Below are 20,709 nucleotides of genomic sequence, written 5' to 3'. Positions count from 1 at the left end.
GGCCATGGAGTGCTTAAAACGTGTTTCAGATCTGTCAAAATCGTGTCACGTTTTCCAAAATCGTGTCACGTTTTCCCTTCAGAACCAAACATGCATTCGGCATCAGAAATCGTGACACGGTTGCCAAATCGTGTCACGATTCTTCACTTTCATGAAGACTCAATTTTGAGTCATATACCAACATTCTCCACCTTGACTCTAAATTGATGGCGATGCCACTTTAACCATCAACCATCTTGCTCCTTAACCTTGCCTTGAACTATTCCCCAAGACAAAACCAATCAAGACCAAATACCCGCTTGAACCTTGATCCACACACCGACCTCCACTTGCATCCAACCACCCTCGGTAGTTCCACAAGCTTCCAAGTCTTATTCCTTGCATCCAACTACACTTTGTAGTTCCACAAGGTTTCTCACCTTTACCTCTTCAAACCTCGGAATGCCTTCCGCCCTCTTGAAGTTCCTTGCATCCAACTACACTAGGATTTTTAGGTAGTTCCACAAGCCTACACCATAACCTCTTCGGCCCCCGGAGTGATCAAACCCGTCCTCCCGAAGATTCACTTGCCTCCAATTACCTTTGGTCTTTTCCGGTAATCCCACAAGCCATGCCAAACATTCTTCAAACCCCGGAATGCCTTCCGTCCTCATGAAGAATTCACATGCTCACAACTAGAGCATAGCACCCAAGGCCTCCATAGTCGTACCATTCCCGGTGTCATCAACTCCACCTCAAGTTGAGCTTTCTCTACCTCAACTTCCAAATGCGTACTCACACTATGCTTCCACCTTGCCACTCCACCTCAAAGGTTGATTGCGAGTATTCTTCACACCGCCTCTCCAGGCTAAACTTACCCATTGAGAACACACACATCACCGCCATGACACTACCATCATGACCTCCTCTCTTCACACTTTACCTTCTTCGATTGTGCTAGGATGACCGGCTTCAAAACATCAACCTTCAATGCTTCCATACACTTCCATTGAACCATGCTTGCTTCCATCTCCAAGATGTAACCTTTGGTACCCATGGTGCACACTTGACAAACTTCTCCCCTTGCCCCACGGTGGGCGCCAACTGTTGTGAATTCCGGACTCAAATTTCACACCAATACAAACTTTGATGTGTGGAGCAAGTATCAATGGCAACCAACAACCAAAATTAACCACAAGCAACAACAACAATATAAACCTAGTCTATAAACCAAGTGCATAGCAAAACCACAATTCAACCAAGGAATAAACAAGATAAAGAGAGTAAAGAAAAATAACAACACCAAGAAATGTTCACCCAGTTCGATCCAACTTGACCTACTCTGGGGGAGAGATTGATCTCTCCAATCCACTATCAATGAGTTCTTACAAAAAAATACAAATGGGTTACAAGAAATTAGCTTCAACAAGCTCACAAGAACAACCCTAATTTCTACCCATTTTCCCAATCTCACCAATGAACAAGACACTCATGAATTTTCACTCTCCCAAGGTGTTTACAATTGTTTCCCAACACTAGAATCTAACCCCCAAAAGAGAACCAACCCTTAGCCTTTGATTTCACTAAGGATCTTCTCTTTTTGGTTTCACAAGACTCACCCATGTTGCTTACTAAAGACTCTTCACTCATGTGTTTCCCAACCCCATGAATCTTCCCCAAAAGGCACCAACCCTTTTCCCAAGAGCCCCCTCTTTTGGTTCTCCAAGATTCACATCTTGAAGCTTTGAACCTCACCCAAAGACCCTCAACCTTTAGTATCTAAAACCCTGAAAGTTCCCTCCTTTGGTTTCCATGAGATTCACCAAGCTTACTCAACAAAATGGGCCATGGAGTGCTTAAAACGTGTTTCAGATCTGTCAAAATCGTGTCACGTTTTCCAAAATCGTGTCACGTTTTCCCTTCAGAACCAAACATGCATTCGGCATCAGAAATCGTGACACGGTTGCCAAATCGTGTCACGATTCTTCACTTTCATGAAGACTCAATTTTGAGTCATATACCAACAATATCTTAGAGCTTTTGGAGTCCATTTTTGGAGATTGAAGCCTAAGAGCGTTGATACTTAGTGAGTTGATCAAATAAACTCACTATGTTCGTTATGGCTTTATGGCTTGTGTTTTTTTTCTCTTGTAACTTCATTTTATCTATTGAATATCATTGTAATTACTCTTTGTTGATTTATTTCATTTCCACTTCCATTTCAGTTCTTCAGCTCGTCATGAGCTAAACATTTTTGTGGTTATAACTTGATGTTTGCATACCAGTATCTTGTAGTAAGTTTGCCTATTTTAAACTTGTGTTAACTCTAATATTTGAAAAATAACTTAATCACTTAGGTTTCATTGCTAGCCTTTTGAGCTTGGAAAAAGATATAGATGGAAAATGCTTGTTATAATGTGATGTGGATTAAGTTATTATGCTTGAAAGAGATAATGATGTTAAACATCTCGCTAGAATTAGTGTTTAAGTCCATAAGCTTCATGCTATTATTGTTCCATGATTTTAATTGATGTATGAACCACGAGAGAGTAATAGTCCTCTAAGAATCGTGATTTATAGTTGAGTTGAAAACCTTATAAGGGTAAATGGTCATTCGTGCTGCAACATTAACATTATAACTGCATTGCAAAGTGATCTTATAACTAGTCTTCTTACCTTTTTTCATTCGTGATTTTTTTTTGCAAAGTTATCTATATTCAAAATAACATCTTCTTACCTTTTTTAAATTGATGGTTAATTGAAGATGATAAATTGGTGTTTGAAGACATATCTACGATGTCCAAGAAATTAAAAACATTAGGATTGGGTGGATTGGTTTTCTTGGGAAAAATCTGCAATAATATCACATTTCATATTTCCAAAAGGATGACACTATTTGAGGTTGTATATACTAAGAAACCAATATATGCAAGACTTTAATACACTTCCTAGTTCCTACCATGTGAAACTAAAGCTCATGTTGTGTGTCAAAGACATACAATATATATAGAGATGAGGATCTGCAGAAATTTAAGTACGATTTAAGACATGACAACATATGAAGAGATAGGCAAATAAGGAGCCAGATGCAAAAATTTGAAATTGGAGACGGGGATTTATCCATAACCCTCACGAATATTATTATTTTCATTCGTTGCACAGATATGTATCTCGTATGGGAATATGTTATGAACAACTTTTGGTGTTGTTCATTAATGGAGGAGAATTATTCTACAAAGGGTTTAAAGCTACAACTATACTATTCTAACAATCTAATTTCTTCATTCATTCATTAGATATTGATTACCATGACCAATCACTTATTTATAACCTTGATATTCTAACAACTTCACCTATGAATCATCACAATCGCCCTCTCTAGATCCTTCTAACCTAATATAACTTGGACTTATATTATTCTAATGAACATATCTTGGATCATTACAAAATATCTCAAAGGATACATTTTGTAGTTATTGACCTTTTTTTGTCATTTTGAATACATTGTTGCATTTCCAAACAAAAATCCTGGTGAAAGATAGATAACTATACTATGTGCTTTATTATATACTTTGTGTTTTATTCTTATGTTTACTTTGCTTATGATTTGCCATTTTGGTTCAAACATGACAAATCAAGGTTTTCATATAGAGGATAAGGAGGGTCCTTATATCTTAGATAGTAAAGGACAAAGGTTTGGCAAATGACCATAAGATCAATCCAAAATAAAACTGCAAACCGATGTCACATATATTTAATGAAGTGGAAAGATTTGTTGACGTTACGACGCAATTTTCTTGAACAATTGTTGTAGAGTCAAGGTTTTGTCAAAATTCTTTCTCAATAGTCAACAATATTTAATGATTTAATTAATATGAGCTTTATTTTTTTTTTATTTACGTACAGATCAATTTTACAGCATTAAATGCAATTGTTGGATACAAAGAAAAAGTTTACAAACAAAAATCAAACTTTTCTAAAAAGTTTGATATAAATGATTATGAACTCCTGTTAGTTGTACATTCATTGGTAGAGGTAGCAAGGTCGATGAAGAATAGTCCAATTAGCCTTGACGTGAATGATGCGTTGAAAACGCTAAAATCTCACAAATTTTGTTTTTGATTAAAATTATAAGTATAAATATACGTGACTTTAAAATTGTAACAAACCAAAACAACCATGTGTACCAGTGAGCTTAACTCAGTTGATAAGAACAATGCATAATATATGCAAGGTCCGGGGTTTAAACTTCAGAGACCACAAAAAAAAAAATCATGTTTATCTTTTTCAATAACAACAATTTAACAAATATAATATAAATCCTTATCTTTTTTAATTTTCCCAAAAGTATAGGAAAATTTGTTTAAGGGTATAATTGAAATTATAAAAAATTCAACCCAAAATCTCTACCCCCCTTCATATATAATATTAAAGGATATTTCCTATTTTAATGAGATTTAATTTTTTTAATTAAAATTTGAAATAATATTATTAATAATATAATATTATTAAAAGATATTAGTTTAAATGAGAGGTAAAAAGGTAATAAGAAAGTAAGTCCAAACTCGTGTTTTAAGCCTATTTTCTTTATATATGGTAGTATATATTAGTATATAGGGATACTATTATGTTTTAGTAAAAAGAAGAAAATAAATGTGATGACTTTTTATTGTTAAATTAAATTGAGAGTGAAATAAATGTGACGAACTTTTGTAATAGGGACACATATTTGAATTAAAATGAAGACAAAATATATTAGAGTTGGACTGGCTGTTAGTTTCGTCAAAAGATATATTTTTATAAATAAAATAGCATCATATAACTAACATATTATATAAACCCTAAATGCTATTCTAAAAAACACTCAAAATGAAAAATAAATAAAAAGCACAATGTGGTGGGTTAAATAACTGTGGATGATTAAGTTTGTTTTTTTTTTTTTTTGAAGATGGAAGATTTATTGTTAAATTTTCACTAATTAAAAATAAAAATTGATTACTTTTTTTTTTTTTTGAAGATGGAAGATTTATTGTTAAATTTTCACTAATTAAAAATAAAAATTGATTACAATAGCATGGATTTAAGAATAAACAATTAACAAAAAAGTAGAAATATGAAACACTTGTGCAACAAAAGCAAAGAAAGAGAGTTCACAAAGCACTTAAACAACCCAAGTGCTACAAAGGCTACGGATAACAAACAACGCAAACTCATTACCTTCCAAAAACCACAAACTCATTAAAAAGAATAGAACAAAAATGAAACAAGATCACAAGTTTTTGTAAGATAACAAAAAGAAAAGGAAAAAACAAATAAAAATGATGAAAAGGTAGAAAGCAACACCTGAATAAAGAAGGGAAAGGAAGGACTAAAAGAAGGTAACAGTCATATGAAAATAACTTTTAGAGAATGAAAGGAACATGAATTTAACTGTTTACTTACTATCTCTTGCATGTAAATTTGGAAGTGAGCATGTTTAGTATGTGTGATACTACATGGCTTAATAATAATTTGGAGTGCACCTAAAAAAAATATATTAAAACTCGATGGATCCAATTTATTAAATGTGAAAAAAATAGTAACGGATCGTAAGAATAAAGAATTTTGCTTACAAATTCTTATGTGTCTGTCTCTCTCCAAATTGCATACTTCATTTATGTTGTCAAATAGACAGGATCCTAACTCAGTTTATGTTGTAAAATAGAGAGGATCCTAACTCAGCGGTGTTATTGGTGTCTAGAGAAATATTAAATACAAAGTTTTATTATTTATGACTTCAAAAGTGATCCTTTTTATAATTTTAGAGATTTGAAAACATAAACTTTGTGTGTGAAGCTTGTTATAGACATTGGAATGTTGGCATTCACTGTGTCACTTCAACATATAATTTAGTTACAACTTATACGTTAAACATTACTTATTTTATACTCTGTCATTCTTAAAATGAGTGAAGTTTAAGGATTTTACACACAAATTAAGAAATTAAATAATAGTGTCAAAAGACACATTACAATTTTACTAAACTTGATGGATCAATTGTTCTAATACTCATCCTTTTCGCTGTTAAAACATACTGAAAATGACTGAAAAACATTGAGAAACTTCTCTTCAAGTGTATTCCAATTTGTCATAACCTGAGCTGGTTGATCAAAGTACAATTCCTTTGCTTTCCCAATCAATGAATGAGGAAACAATCTTGTGAATACAGCTTCGTCTTCTTCTTCAGATGCTCCGAGTGTACTGGAAAACTTGTAGAACTTTGTGAGATGATGAAAGGGGTCCTCATGATCCAAACCTGCAAAAGGGTTAACATATAAAATCTGAAGGAGTTCGATCTTCATCTCCGTTTGTTTGGTATTTCTCGGAGGTTTGACAATGTGAGCAAGTTGTCTCTGACTATTATGACAAGGTAGTATGCCACCACCATTGTTGGTATTGTTAGTGTTGTCAACGTTCGCATCACCTTGATCAGCCATGATTTCTTCTGGTATAGGAGATGTTGAAGGAATAGAAACAGAAGTTCCTTCTTGTTGCTTTTTCTGCTTGGCTAGTTGCTTCTTCTTTCTGTTCTTGCTATTGTTTTTCCGAGCTGTTATTTAGATTTCAGAATCAAAGATTAATTGATTTTCCGATGTTTTTCCTCGCATAAATAGAATTCAAATACCTAACCAAACAAGTTAGCAACATGATGGAGAACAAATAATACATATACAGCAAATTAAAAGGTCAAAATTGCTTAAAACAATAAATTTTGTTGCTATGCTTATAATATCTTAACGTCAGTCGCCAGCAGCGGTGCCATTTTGATGTAGTATCAAAAGTAATTATAGTTTTTTATCGTTTCCACAGGGACTAGTGCGATATTTATAAGTCGTGCAACAATCAACATCGTTTTAAGTGATGGATTTATAAAATGTTTGTTTTGAGTAATCTAATAGAATTATAGCAAGATAAATGAAATGGTGTTTAGCAAAGAGATAAGTTTGTCGGGATTAAACTTCGTCAACCTGTTGTATATGTACTCCCATGTTCAGAATTACCAATCCTTGTTTTATTCGATATTTTCACGTATTGCTCAACAAGTGTTATTTATGTCTATGTAACGCTGTGAATTCGATCGTATTGATTAATCGACGATTTCTCAGCCTATTAATCAATAAGAAGGCATTATGATTCAATTCTTGAGTGAATATCATAACTGAAACACACCGTTTCACTAACAGTTTTTTTTTTAAAAATAAATGAATAAAAAAACAAAATAATATTGTTTTATAATTAAATATAACAAAACACACACATGACGAGTAAATAGGCAATCCCCCCCCCCCCCCCCCCCCCCCCCCCCCCCCGAAATTGCAAGGTTTGTCAAATACCCCCCTGTAGTTAACGAAACATCAATTACCCCCTTGAAATTGCATAACGTTAATCAATTTACCCCCTCCGTCAATTTTTCTGTTAACTGTTTACGGTTATGATCAATTACCCCCCTGAAATTTTACACTTATGTGCAAAATGCCCCCTGAACTTGAAAAATTTAAAAAAAAAAATTGAAAAAATTCTGGAAAAATGAAAAATCAATAAAAAAAAATTGAAAAGAAATATTAAAAATTCTGGAAAATTGAAAAATTAATAAAAATGAAAAAAACGGAAAAAATTAAAAAAATCTGGAAAAATTAATAAAAATAAAAAAAATCTGAAAAAATTAAAAAAAAATCTGAAAAAATTTAAAAATTCTGAAAAAATTAATAAAAATAAAAAATGATTAAAAAAATAAAATAATCTAACAAAATGAAAAATAATGAAAAAATTCTGGAAAATAAAAAATATTCTGATTAGTATATACGTCGAAATTTCGAAATTCTGGAAAAAATGTATTTTTCGAAATTCCAAAATTTTGATTAGTATATATGTCGAGCGTAGGTTTTTTCAGTGTATTTTTTCCCTTATTGTCGGTTTATAAATACACAAAAAGTTCCCGGTTTATAAATACACAAAAATTCCCGGAAAAAATACTAATGAAAATTTCGAAATTTCGAAAAATACATAAAAAACCGAAGCTCAGTTTATAAAGACACATATTTTTTCCCTTATTCTCGGTTTATAAATACACAAAAATTCCCGGAAAATTTTTGAGAAATACTAATGAAAATTTCAAAAATTTTGAAAATTTTTCATTAAAATTTCATTTTTCCAGAATTTCGTTTTTATTTTCGAAAATTTAAAATTTCATTAAAATTTATTTTCCAGAATTTTTATTTTCGAGAATTTCCAGAATTTTTATTTTCCAGAATTTCATTAAAATTTAAAATTTCGAAAATTTCATTTTTCCAGAATTTTAATTTTTTTAGAAATTTTGAAATTTTATTTTTTTTATTAGATTATTTTATTTTTATTAATTTTTTCAGATTTTTTTTATTTTTATTAATTTTTCCAGATTTTTTTCATTTTTATTAATTTTTCAATTTTCCAGAATTTTTTAATATTTTTTTCAATTTTTTTATTGTTTTTTCATTTTTCCAGAATTTTTTAATTTTTTTTTAATATTTTTCCAGAATTTTTTCAATTTTTTTAAATTTTTCAAGTTCAGTGGCCATTTTGCACATAAGTGTAAAATTTCAGGGGGTAATTGATCATAACCGTAAACAGTTAACAGAAAAATTGACGGAGGGGATAAATTGATTAACGTTATGCAATTTCAGGGGGGTAATTGATGTTTCGTTAACTATATGGGGGTATTTGACAAACCTTGCAATTTCGGGGGGAAATTGCCTATTTACTCCACACATGACACATACCACTTTCCCATTCTTTTCTCTCTCTCCCGAACTTTCTCGGTTCCACCTTTCCTCATTTTTTTTTCTCAGTTTTTTCTTCTTTTCACAAACCACCAAATTCCATCACCAAATCAAACCCCATGAGAAAAATTACACATATAATCAAAGTTATTTCATGGTACAAGCGATTTTGGGTAAATTTTTGGAGTTGGAGTTAGTGCTCCAAAGAAGGAGAAGAATACCCATCTCATAAAACTTGTCTATTGAGACTCTTTGAGGTATATTTATCAACTTACAATTCAATTAGTGCTAATTTAGAAATGATTAGTTTGTTTAGAAATTATTTAGAGGCTAGAATATATACAATGGGGATTTTATGGTTAACTATAATTAGTGAAGTAGTAGAATGAGTTTCTAACTCATGAGAATATATTATTGATGCTCAGATATGACATCGGACGCTTCAGATGCTTCTTCAGGAGTGGTTAGAGAGCAAACTTAGTTCATTCGACATAACTGTGAGTTGATGACGATCATTATCGCTTATTTTCAATATCGTTATTATTGCTATTTTTATGATTTTATATGTTAAGGTATTTATCAAATTGGGGAACACACCTTTTGAACATTTTTCTCGTCATTGTTATGTAATTTTAAAGTCATCAAATTTAATTATACTCTATTTGGATTTATCTATGACTTGTTGAGCAAAAGATTTGAAATTGAGGTTTGGTTGCCTATACTATGACATTAGTTTTGAGAAATGAAGAAATACGGTTTTGAGATATATGTTCTTGGGATTTTTGATATTAATATGCGATCCATTTCGATTTGGATTTTACTTGTGATTTATAAAGTAGAGAAATTGAAACGGAGACTTTGATTGTATGTATTTTTGTAGTTGTGTTGAGATCTTGTGAAACGTGGTTTTGAAATATGCATTTTCGAAAGGTTTGATATTAATTTGTACGCGATTTGGATTTTGAATTGGATTTGAATTTGGATTTACTTATGTTTATAAGTAGTAGATTTTCGATTGAATTTTGATATACCTATTTTTGAAATAAGTTACGCTATGTTGTGAAATATGGTTTTGGCATTGTGTTTTAAGAATGGTGTTTTGAAAATTACGGTTATAATGACGACGACCTAGGTGCACCTAGCATGTGATTTCAATTAGGCAGAGTTACTCCGTTAGATGGAGCCGCCCCTATGGATAGACCGCCATTAGGAGGAGAGGGCTATCAACGAGAGGTAAACTACCTAATTGAAAATGTTTTACACTTGTTTTGAGTCGAGAGAAAAGAGCTATCCGTTAGATGGAGCCGCCCCTATGGAAAGGCCACCATTAGGAGGAGAGGGCTATCAACGAGATGGAGCTAGTTCTCGATTCACCCATTTTGATTATTTTCACTAAATTGAGTTTACTATACTTTAAAAATATTTTTGTTTTGAGTCGAGAGAAAAGAGCTATCCGTTAGATGGAGCCGCCCTATGGAAAGACCACCATTAGGAGGAGAGGGCTATCAACGAGATGAAGTTAGTTCTCGATTCACCCATTTGATTATTTTCATGAAAGTTGGATTTTTATACTTTCTTCAAAGTTGATTATTTGGTATCATTAAATGGAATTTGATTTTATATTCTATTTGGATTTGATTCCTTTTTCAATATACGCGATTTCTATATTTTCTTTAAAGCTGTGGATTTGGGTTCACATTTTGTTTACGACATTGGAATTTTGACATAGTCTTATTTGGTTTGCTAAAGTTACAAAGTTTTCCGAATTTTCATGGGACACTTGATTGTGAGTTTATCATATTTTTATACGGGTACTAGCTTTGTAAATTAAAATTAGATTTGAGAAAAGTAACTAAGCGTGCTCTTGTGTGTTTCCCTTCTAGTTGGTGGTGGTTGTTGTCTGCTCACTAAGTCTTTGTGACTTACCCCTTCTTACATTTTTTTTTCAGATTTAAAGTCAAGTGCGTAGAAAGCTTCTAGCAGGGTTAAAGATCTATCAGTGTCAATCTTTTGGTAGGTTTCCTATGTGTATAAATTGAATGATCAATGTATCTGCAGCTATTGGTTGTTTACAAATGTTTTGTTTTGAGTTGTACAAACATTTAGTTATGTCGCTTTGATATTCTAATGGTAACACAAGTATGAGAAAAATGTTATTTGAGATACTGGATGATGAAACAGGTTTTTAAAACAGGATTCATATCTTGGAAATGTTGAATTTACAGAGGAAACTTTGTCGAAATTTCAGTAAATATTTTTTTGAAGTGAAAACCGAATTGGAATTGTTTTTATTTTATAGTTTGTCAAGATAAATCAATAGGCTTGCCGGGCTAGAATGTTCTAGTTCGTGCGCAGGTCACGATTAGTGTTTTTGGGTCGTGATAATAACAAATCGTATTTCTAGAATTTAGTACTCAATAGATGTTATTCTAATATAGATTTAAAAGATACTTTTCAATATTTATTCAAATCATATGATTAAAGCACTAAACACAAGAACAACATTAATATCATGAATAAACTAGAATCATATAATTGCATAATTAATAGAAGTACATACTTAAAAAGATTGATTACATTTAATCCCAACAAAAGGTAAATTTAGCTACTCATTGTCATGGAAGCTTTACAAAGATGAGAAGAGATGAATTGATTTGCCATCAAGCCTTGATTTCTCAAAAAATGTTGTTAATCCACCTTCAGTCTTTGCTAGTTGGTGTTTCTCCCTTTCTCTCTGTTTTTCGCCCTAAAGTCAGTGATAATTCCCATCTGGAAATGACTTGGAGCTATTTATACCATTTCTGAAAAGTGCCTGCATGCTTAGCCACGCCTAGGCTTGCTTGGCGAGCGAAGCTTTCTTCACCAGTGGGTTTGTGCCACATCAGCAAAGTGGCCCTAAAACTGCCTTAGCTCGCCATGGCGAGCTCAAACCCTGTTTTGATGGAAATCTACGCTCTCTGCCTATCCTCTCTGGGACTCCGTTGCAGGCTCGCTGTGGCGAGCCTTTTCGTCTTGACCTCGTTGCAGCTTGCTTGGCCACACCCTGAAATTATAATTTTGGATGTTTTTTGCCTATCTTCGATTTGAGCTCGCTATGGGCTCACTGTGGCGAGCTTAGCTGCATTTTTTTCTTCCTTCTTTGATCTTTAAGTCCCTTGGAAAGTAAATTCCTATATAAATGGTTTGTATTAGACATAAAAAACATAAAGTAGCATTTACCTTTTTTTTTGGAGCTTTTGATGAGATAACTTGTATTAACTAATTTCTGGCACTTATCAACATCCAATGTCGAATTATAACTCACATTTGATACATTAACATATTTCCATTAAATATAAGACTTTCAGTGTCTGTGATACACCATAAAAAACTACTCCCTCTCCCCAACAGTGTTGAATCGTAATATGATACCACTGTTGAGCCTTCTAGAGAAGTCAACACTGATGTGAATCGACACATTCCAGAAAGAGCAACCAGAAAAGGGGTAATGATGCCACATCTTAATCCAAAATTTGAAGGCTAAAATATGAGTTTTTCACGTATTTGTTGTTCAACCTCCACTTTTTTATTAAATGTTGGACTTTAACTGACACATATAGAAGAATTTTTTGATAAATATAATAATTAGAAGAATTGTTTGGTGTTATATCCTTTTTTAGCTAGTATGGTGAAGAGACAAACATAACACATGAATATTTTTTTTAATATTTATTATGTTAAGAAGAAGATGTGCTTTCTAAAATATAAATTGATAAATAATATATTAATAATTTAATATATAAATAGATAAAAGATTTTAGAAGAATTTTTTCGTGTGACCTCTTTTTTTAGTATGCAGAAGAGACAAACATAACACATGAATATTTTTTTTAATATTTATAATGCTAAAAAGAAGATGAGCGTCATAAATTAAAAAGTTATACACACATATATTACAAAAGAGAGAGGGGAATATGGCTAAAATTGTCAATTTTGTTTATAGTATGATTGTCTTTCTTTCCCTATTTTTGGTTGCAACGAAGGCTGCACGTAAGCCATTTCTAACCATTTAAATATTTCTTCTCTACTTCGCACATAATATAATATCCCATTTTAGTTACACTTTTTATTCTCTTTCTTTATTACAGGGGGTTATCTATGTAATACTGATTCTGATTGTCCACCACGTATGTGCCCCCCCGGTATGGAACCGAGGTGTGTGCGTCGAATGTGTAAATGTCTTCCGATAGGGTGGAGAAAATACCTTGTGCCATGAATTTTCATTTAGTGTTAGACCCAAGATAATACACAAATACTCTGCTACAATATTCCACAAACTGTCATTTAGTTATTTTCTTGCCACCAAATAAATTGATTTTTTTCCTTTTTATAATTTCAAGAACTTTTTAGTTAGATATTAGCACTCTAAAATAATGATAATGAAATGAAACAAGACAACAACGCATATTGTTTGCATTATCTTGTTCTCTCCCTATTTTAGATATATCCCCATGAACTTCAATTCAGTTATATCATATTTTCTTTCCCACCATACCGCTTATTATAATATCTTTAATAGTTAAGATTATAAAATAGTTTTGTTACTTTTAAGCCTATTGTGTGTGTGTGTGCGCGCGCGCGCGTGTGTGTGTGTGCGCGTGCGTGTGTGTGTGCGTGTGTGTGTGCGCGTCATAATACTGTTACATTTGTGATTTTTCTCATACTTCAATTTAAATTTCTTTTACATTTTAATTTTTTGAATAGCCTTTTAGACATTGTTCGCTTTTAAGGGATATGAAAATATAGAACATCACTACAAACTTGTAATCATTTAATGTTGGCATGTCTGGGAGCAAGGCTTAAGGATGTCGCAATTGTTGTGCTCGTGCTACAACAAACCAATGTAGTGGATGAGGAACTTCGGTGTGGTTGAGGATTGCTCTACGATGGTTGACCACGGTACAATACAAGATGAATGAACTTGTCAAAAAAAAAAATTAATGAATGAAGGGTTGAGATGAGCTCAGCTATCATTAAAAGGAATGAATGGTTGAGATTAGTTCACAGGAGAAAACAGGAGAAAAAATTCACACGAGACCAATCATTTCCCAAGAACCACACAAAGTTAAAAATATATAGCTTATTTAGTAGGAATGTCTAATAATATAAAGACCAAGAACGTCGGTCTACTCTTTAGTGAGTTGACACGGTTGGTCTCTTGTGCGTTGCACTTGCACCCGCTAAGACATACACACCAATAAGTTGACATTGTTGCTAATGTCAAAAACATATCACACAGTGACACTGACAATAAAAGGGCAAGGTTACTCCTCATTAACTATCAATATGTCGACACATCTTTAACACTCATAGATGTGTTTAACGAGTATCCAAGGGCAATAGGGATGGCAATGGGTACCCAATGGGTAGGGTACTATAGTACCTTTCCCATACCCGCATTTGTAAAAAATGGCCACATCCGAGCTCGTACCCTCGTGGGTAACAACTTTAGTGCCCTTCCCCATACCCTATGGGCACCTAAGTGCCCATACCCGTACCCATTACCCGCACTTTAATTATAAAAAGACAATAAAAAATATCACAATTGAAATAAAACTATGATCCAATTTTTTTTTAAAGCAACTCATAAAATAGTAGAAATCGTAGTATTTAGCCAAATAAAAAAAACATCCAAAATATTCCTCGAAAATTAAAATAAAAACATTCAAAATACATATAAAAAAGTGTATGCCAAAATAAACATCAAATTGATTTAAATTAGAAGTTTGTAGTTCGTGAGCTTATGAAGGCAAGAATGAGTTTAAATCATAAGTATGTAGCTCGTTAGCTTATGAAGGCAAGAATGAAACGATTACCGTATTAGTTTTTAGGTGTAGGTTTATACTTAAATAGCTAAATAAATTAAATAATTGTATACCAAAAATAAATAAATTTTTTATTATATTTATATAAATATGTATATGCGGGTTGCGAGGCTGGGTAGTATAATGCCCTTACCCGCACCCATATCCATCTAAATTTGCGGGTAATTACTCGGACCCAAGCCCATACCCATAAAAGCGGGGTTTTATCCTACCCATTGTGGGTATTTTTTGCGGGTGCCCATAGGGTCTGGGTCCAATTGGCATCCCTAGGCAAGGTGTGTTGAAGCAAAGAAAGAAAAAAAGTTGTTTTGAACAATTGTCTAAACTGTCAGACCTACGAGTGGCAGACGTTAATACAAGTTGTACACATGGACACACATAGTCTCAGAGGTGTCCTTACTTTAACGGTTGTAAGAGACAGAAATTTATTGCAACAATGACATGCCGTAAAGATAGGAGTGCATCATATGTAGTTGGAGATCCAGGGTATTGATGGAAGGGAATGAGTAGGTGTAGTTTGTTGGAAGTTGAAGGAAGAATCTTAATTGGGGAACTATTTAAAGAACAATATGTAGACAAGTGATGAGGCATGAGAACGAGGAGTTTTTGTATGAGGCAGGGACAAATGTCTATGGGTGAATGAATATGAGGCAAGATTTCAGTCACAATTCAAGTTTTCAAAGACTTTAACCCCTCAAAAGTACATTTTAAAGGAAATTATGAAAATAAACTATACATTGTTTTTGTCATACACTACAGGATGGAATATTAAGTCCAATTGGTTCACAAATTTTTGTATTTAGTGACTCTGAATTTTTCTAAGAGTCAACAAAAATGAGGTTACCTCTCCACTAGCTCAAATTGTTGTCATAAAGAGAATAAACAATCACTCCTCATATACCATAAACATATTTTAATATTTAGAATTAGACCATATAAGATCAATAGCAATAGCAATACTACCACAAACAACAACAACAACAACAACAACAACAGCAGCAATAACACATCAAACAATAATAACCTTTCGATTATCTTTGACTCACAAGAAGAAATTGACGATGACATAACAGCCTCTGTAGACTTCACATCATCACTATCTTCTCTTGTTTCACCACTTCTTCCAATCACAACTCATCAAGAACAATTTGATTTCTCTTCAACACAGCCTCATCTCTAACTATCAACATGTTCAGCTTTGAAAGGCTTATCTCAGTATTCAACTAATTCTGTATCTGCAGCACATTTTATTTTATGGGTGCTTCATTCACTTCTATTTTTGAAGATTATTAGCATATCTTCCATTTCATCCTTTCTTATTCTACTTGTGTTTATTTTAGCCCTGGCATAGGTGTATACATGCCTCATGGGAACACATTACCACTTGTTTCAACTCTATCAGTGATTCAAAGCTAATGCCTAAAACAAATGAACTATTAAAATAGTCCTTAAACCATCACACTCTCCAACTTTGTCCTCAAACAATATAAATATCATAAATAGCCCCTAAATTATATGAAATCCGTCAATTTAATCCCTAAAATGTATGAAAGTCTGTCAATTTCGAGACTAAATTAACAGATTTTGTATACTTAATATTGACATATTTTGCATTTCTTTCTTCTATTAATATTATTTTCTTCAAAACCTAATCAAAATAGATTTTCATTTTCTGCAGAAAAAGTATTTTAAAAATAAACTTACATACAAACATAACTAAAACATGTAAAATGAATTTTAATAATCTTAAACAAATGGGTACTAAATATGTTTTTGCAAGGAAAATACATCCAAATGCATTTGCAATTAAAAAATCAGAAACAAACAACAGACAATAATAAAGTCAGAGACAAGTTTATCCTACCTATTCAAAACATATAGGTTTTTCAGTTTCACCTCATACTCCAGAAGAAATAATCAAACAGAACTTAAGAAGTTAAATTAACCTAGAACTATTACCCTTTTCACCCCATCTTCAGCAAAGCTCCACACCACAAAAAGAACCCGAGCAATTCTGATTGTGAATAACCATTCTATTGAAACAAACAAACACAGCCAACCTGAAAGAGACATTTCAACTAATACGTTATAAAGTGTATTTTGAGGCTTAAGGTGCAATTAAAATTAAAATATTGAGACATTATAAGGCAACACACATATTGAAAGGAACTTCGCTACAATCTCGGAGACTCATACACTATATCAATATATTCAGGCCATTTTACCAATGTTATGAATTGTACAATATGCTGCGTGTGTATAAGAATATAAAACCAAAGAAATAAAAACGAGGCATAGAAATGCATTTCAATCTCACTAGTGGTGCAAGAAACTGATGCTAAAAAAAATGTGTGGTGATTTTAAATTTGCAAAGTCTAGAGAAATGAATTGCTACATGTTTAAGAGCATGATATAGCAACCTATGAGTCAAAAAGTAGCATGATATGAAACAAGTTTAAATTAACCAACAGATGCATGAGACTCAAACCATCTAGCAATACTAGAAAGTAGCATTTCTAGAAGGTTAATTAACATTGAAAGAGAAAGAAAACCCTCTTAAACAATAAGACAAAAAGGATTATAAAATCTAAGAAAATGAATCTTCTACTCCTATCTTTGTTGTCTCATTCCATAATTAAACTCAAGCAAACTCATATTGTCCTAAGTAGAGATGCAACTCAACGGTACTATGACGGTACTATGAATTGTATATACTTTAATTATTAATTTGTAGCAATCAACGCTATCATACCAGAGAAGTGTGCAAAGCAATTAAGCCAACTAAGCTAATAAAAAACACGAGAATGATCAAGATATCCCAACCTGTCATTGGAAAACTGAAGTTTTCAAGTTATGAGTCTGTTCTCTCTCAATCTCTAGATAACTAGTTGATTTTATATCGTTCAAAAGGAGAAAATAAAGGACCTAGGTATCATGAACAACCCTATAATCACCACCAAGAAAAGAAAAGGCTAATTGGTAAAGAATCCTCATTAGTCATTTGATAAATGTAACCATACATCAGAATTCATAACATAGAAGCATCGCAAGAATTAGATCATGTTCATGAATAAATTCCACTGTGCAGCAAAGTATAATCCTCGTCACATAACATTTTTTACATCAGCAAAGTATTGAAACTATTGAAAATAAGAAGCAATGTTCAACCTATAGATTCCATCAACGATTGATTAACAATGATCTAATAAGTATCAAGAATCAGAGCAGGCATAACATATAAATAACATAAACAAAAACAAAAACTAACCATATATATATTGCAGTTGAATCCATGCTTAAGGCGATATGAGACTCTCAACGTAGACTTTTGCTTTTGTATATTCATAGTTGTTTTGAAACTCAGGAATATTCAAAGTGCCAGTTTTGGTATCATAAACAACCAACTTGATATTGTCATTAAGATTATCATCAAACCCATAACATTGCACCAACAGTTGGTCATCCTCTGAAATATATAAAGCAGTACAACCTACTAAATACTTCTTTCCAATTCCGCGGTATGGTATGGTGTACAATTTAGTCCAAGACTCCTTCTTTCCATATTCCTTCATAATCCAAACATTCGAAAACATATCACTAGTTTCAAAGACACACAAGCAATCTCTCACCACATTCAAGGTCGACGAATCATTTTCATTCTCGAAATCAGGTAGCGAAAGTTTTTGATATGACTCGTTCTCTAAATGAAGAGAAATAATGACATCGGATGCAAACCAATTAACAGTACCACTAACAAATACTCCATGTCCACAAATGTTGTCAGAATATGGGATGTCTTCTATCTTTCTCCAATAATCAGTCCCCAAAGTATAAACACAAACTTCATTTTCGTCAGAAACAGAAATGACTGTATAATTATCAATGAAATGATCATACCCAAAGCTTATGGAAAAAGGATAATCTTCGCACAGATTATCCAAAGGAGGCAATAACTTAAACATCCTAATGGAAGGGTTCCACAAGAAATAAGAATCATTATCGAACTTACCACAAAAGATGCCATCACATGAGTGCAGCACATACGGATAGTGATGTGAATTTGTGAGAGTATCAGGAAGGTAAAGTTGTGTCTGTGTAAAAACGGTAGAAGGAGATAAAACCGAAGGGATTGGTGAATCATACATAACTAACTTAAAATCATTTCTTAGCGTATTATCATTTGCTAGCATGAGGTGGTGGCGCTTGTTTGACATACGAAGATGCTTCTTTGCGAAATTAGGATCAATAATTAAAGAATTGAAGAACTTACAGACGCATCGAAGCCGTACCAGTAATTTCACCGGAAGCCTGCACAGAATCTCAGGCAAAAGATCGAAAGGAAGAGTTGGAAGTTCCGGCTCCGGTGGAACTGTTAGGGTTCCGGTGGTCAACTGTAGCCTCCTCCTCTTAGTGGAGGTTGTTTCCTCCATGACTGACTGAGAGTGACAACAAACGGCGTCGTTTCCTCCAGTTTGGGTTTTCGTTTCCAATTCCGTGTTTGAGTTTCTAATCCTAACGGGGTACGGTGGTCTCGAGTACCCACTGGTTCATGGCTTACATTTTTGAGTAAATTACACTTCCCCTCTTTAAATATGTTTGAACCACCATTTAAGAAAAATCAATTCATTTAAGGGGAATTAGTCACTTTAGTCCCAGTCCCTGAATGGAAAATGAGTAGTCACTTTAGTCCCTAAATGCAAAGAAATTGCAAAATAGTCCCTGAATGTAGACTCTGTTGGTCAATTTCAGGGACTAAATTGATTGACGGAGTCTGCATTCAGGGACTAAATTGACTAACAAAGTCTATATTTAAGGACTATTTTTCAATTTATCTACATTCAAGGACTAAAGTGACGACTTCTTTCCTATTCAGGGACTAAAGTGGCTAACATCCCTTCATTTAAATATGTTTATTGATTTTATAATTTAGAGTATAAAATTAACTTTTAAATAACCATGATTTATTGTCTTTAGTAATTTTTCACATATTTTAATTTTATTTTGGGTTTTTTCATATTTTATAATAGAGTTTAAAACTACATGTTAATGAAATTGTGAATAAAAAATAGCGAAAAATATGTATTCAATTTTTTTTTCATATTAAAATAAACCCGCAGTACTAGTTTTTTGGAAGTGTGTCATCATTATTTTTTTGAAAGATTATTAGATATAAAAAAAATATTGAGGGAGTAAAGTGTAGGTTTTAACATAAGAGGGGGAGGGGAATGTAATTTAAGCTTCTCTTAGAGAAGGGGAGTGAAAAATTTTCTAATATGTTTTGAATAAGAGGGGATGGGGGTGTATATTTTAACATAAGATAGGAGGAAAGTGTAATTCAAGCATCTTTGAGAGGAATAGAGTGTAATTTACTCTACATTTTTTAAGACTCTGTTTGTTGCGAATTAAAATAAAGTGATTTTGCCGTAAAATAATCTCTAAGTTATTTTATAAAGATTTTGAATTGTTATAGATTTCTAAGAAAAAAATCACTTTTTTTGAAAAAAATAATCATTTAAGAGTATCACATCCGTTTGTTACAACTTAAAAAAAAAAACTAAAAACAGTTTCAAATGAGAAGTCGAAGCTGTTAAGAGCGGCTTCTTAAGAGATAGATTTTTTTTAGAGGAGAGAGACAAATATGGATCAAAAGATTGAATTGATTTTGTAACAAGAAATCGCTTTTATATAGTTGTATCAAAAATACTAAATTATTTAAAAAATGATTTTTATTACTCTAAATAAAATATCTCTAAATTATTTTATGGCAAAAACACTTCTATTTTAATCCCGAAGAGGGGTGATTTATGGTCAATTTTGATCCAAAATCACTCATCCAAATTGTTTTTGCTTAAATTATAGTAAAATTAGTAATATCCACAAATTTTATTTTTCTTTCGTTTGTTTTTGTCATTTCGTCGTCTTTGTACGACTCTATTTATTTTGATTTCTCGTCTTTGTGTGGTGTGGTTTTGTTTTTCTAGTGCAGTGTTTTTTTTATTCAGGTTGAAAGATTAAATTTGAACAAATGCATATTCAATCAATGACTTTGATGTAGTCAATGATGCAGATCT

General features: G+C 32.5%; 3 protein-coding genes and 1 long non-coding RNA gene across 4 annotated transcripts in view; 1 reads left to right on the top strand and 3 right to left on the bottom strand.

Moving 5' to 3' along the window:
- Positions 1–6,020: 6,020 nt before the first annotated feature.
- LOC146935371 (uncharacterized) lies at positions 6,021–6,455 on the bottom strand. The gene has a single exon (XM_085749040.1). It carries the CDS (start codon positions 6,453–6,455, stop codon positions 6,021–6,023), a length of 435 nt encoding a protein of 144 aa, XP_085605166.1.
- A 2,337-nt stretch (positions 6,456–8,792) lies between these two features.
- Positions 8,793–10,985, top strand: LOC146935370 (uncharacterized). The gene is made up of 3 exons (XR_015033084.1): positions 8,793–9,031; positions 9,200–9,271; positions 10,724–10,985. It is a non-coding gene; the product is annotated as an uncharacterized LOC146935370 (long non-coding RNA).
- A 5,366-nt stretch (positions 10,986–16,351) lies between these two features.
- LOC146935369 (F-box/kelch-repeat protein At3g23880-like) lies at positions 16,352–19,195 on the bottom strand. Its single transcript, XM_085750534.1, has 2 exons — positions 17,907–19,195; positions 16,352–16,698 (listed from the first exon to the last, which is right to left on the bottom strand). Exon 1 carries the CDS (start codon positions 19,066–19,068, stop codon positions 17,935–17,937), a length of 1,134 nt encoding a protein of 377 aa, XP_085606660.1. The 5' UTR covers positions 19,069–19,195; the 3' UTR covers positions 16,352–16,698; positions 17,907–17,934.
- Positions 16,352–20,709, bottom strand: part of LOC146935365 (F-box/kelch-repeat protein At3g23880-like) — a 28,132-nt gene continuing 23,774 nt past the window's right edge. The window contains exon 2 of the mRNA XM_085750533.1: positions 16,352–16,698. The gene's annotated coding sequence lies outside the window, so the exon portion shown is untranslated. The remainder of the gene's footprint in view (positions 16,699–20,709) is intronic.

Source organism: Medicago sativa, chromosome 3 (assembly GCF_051527215.1).
Source record: "Medicago sativa cultivar Bolivia chromosome 3, Bolivia_mono, whole genome shotgun sequence".
Taxonomy (NCBI): Eukaryota; Viridiplantae; Streptophyta; class Magnoliopsida; order Fabales; family Fabaceae; genus Medicago; species Medicago sativa.
This window is presented reverse-complemented; position numbering and strand designations above follow the sequence as displayed.

What these genes read in the sequence shown, in the direction of transcription:
- LOC146935371 (XM_085749040.1), bottom strand. Translation starts at nt 6,455, where the DNA reads ATGGCTGATCAAGGTGATGCGAACGTTGACAACACTAACAATACCAAC.
- LOC146935369 (XM_085750534.1), bottom strand. Translation starts at nt 19,068, where the DNA reads ATGGAGGAAACAACCTCCACTAAGAGGAGGAGGCTACAGTTGACCACC.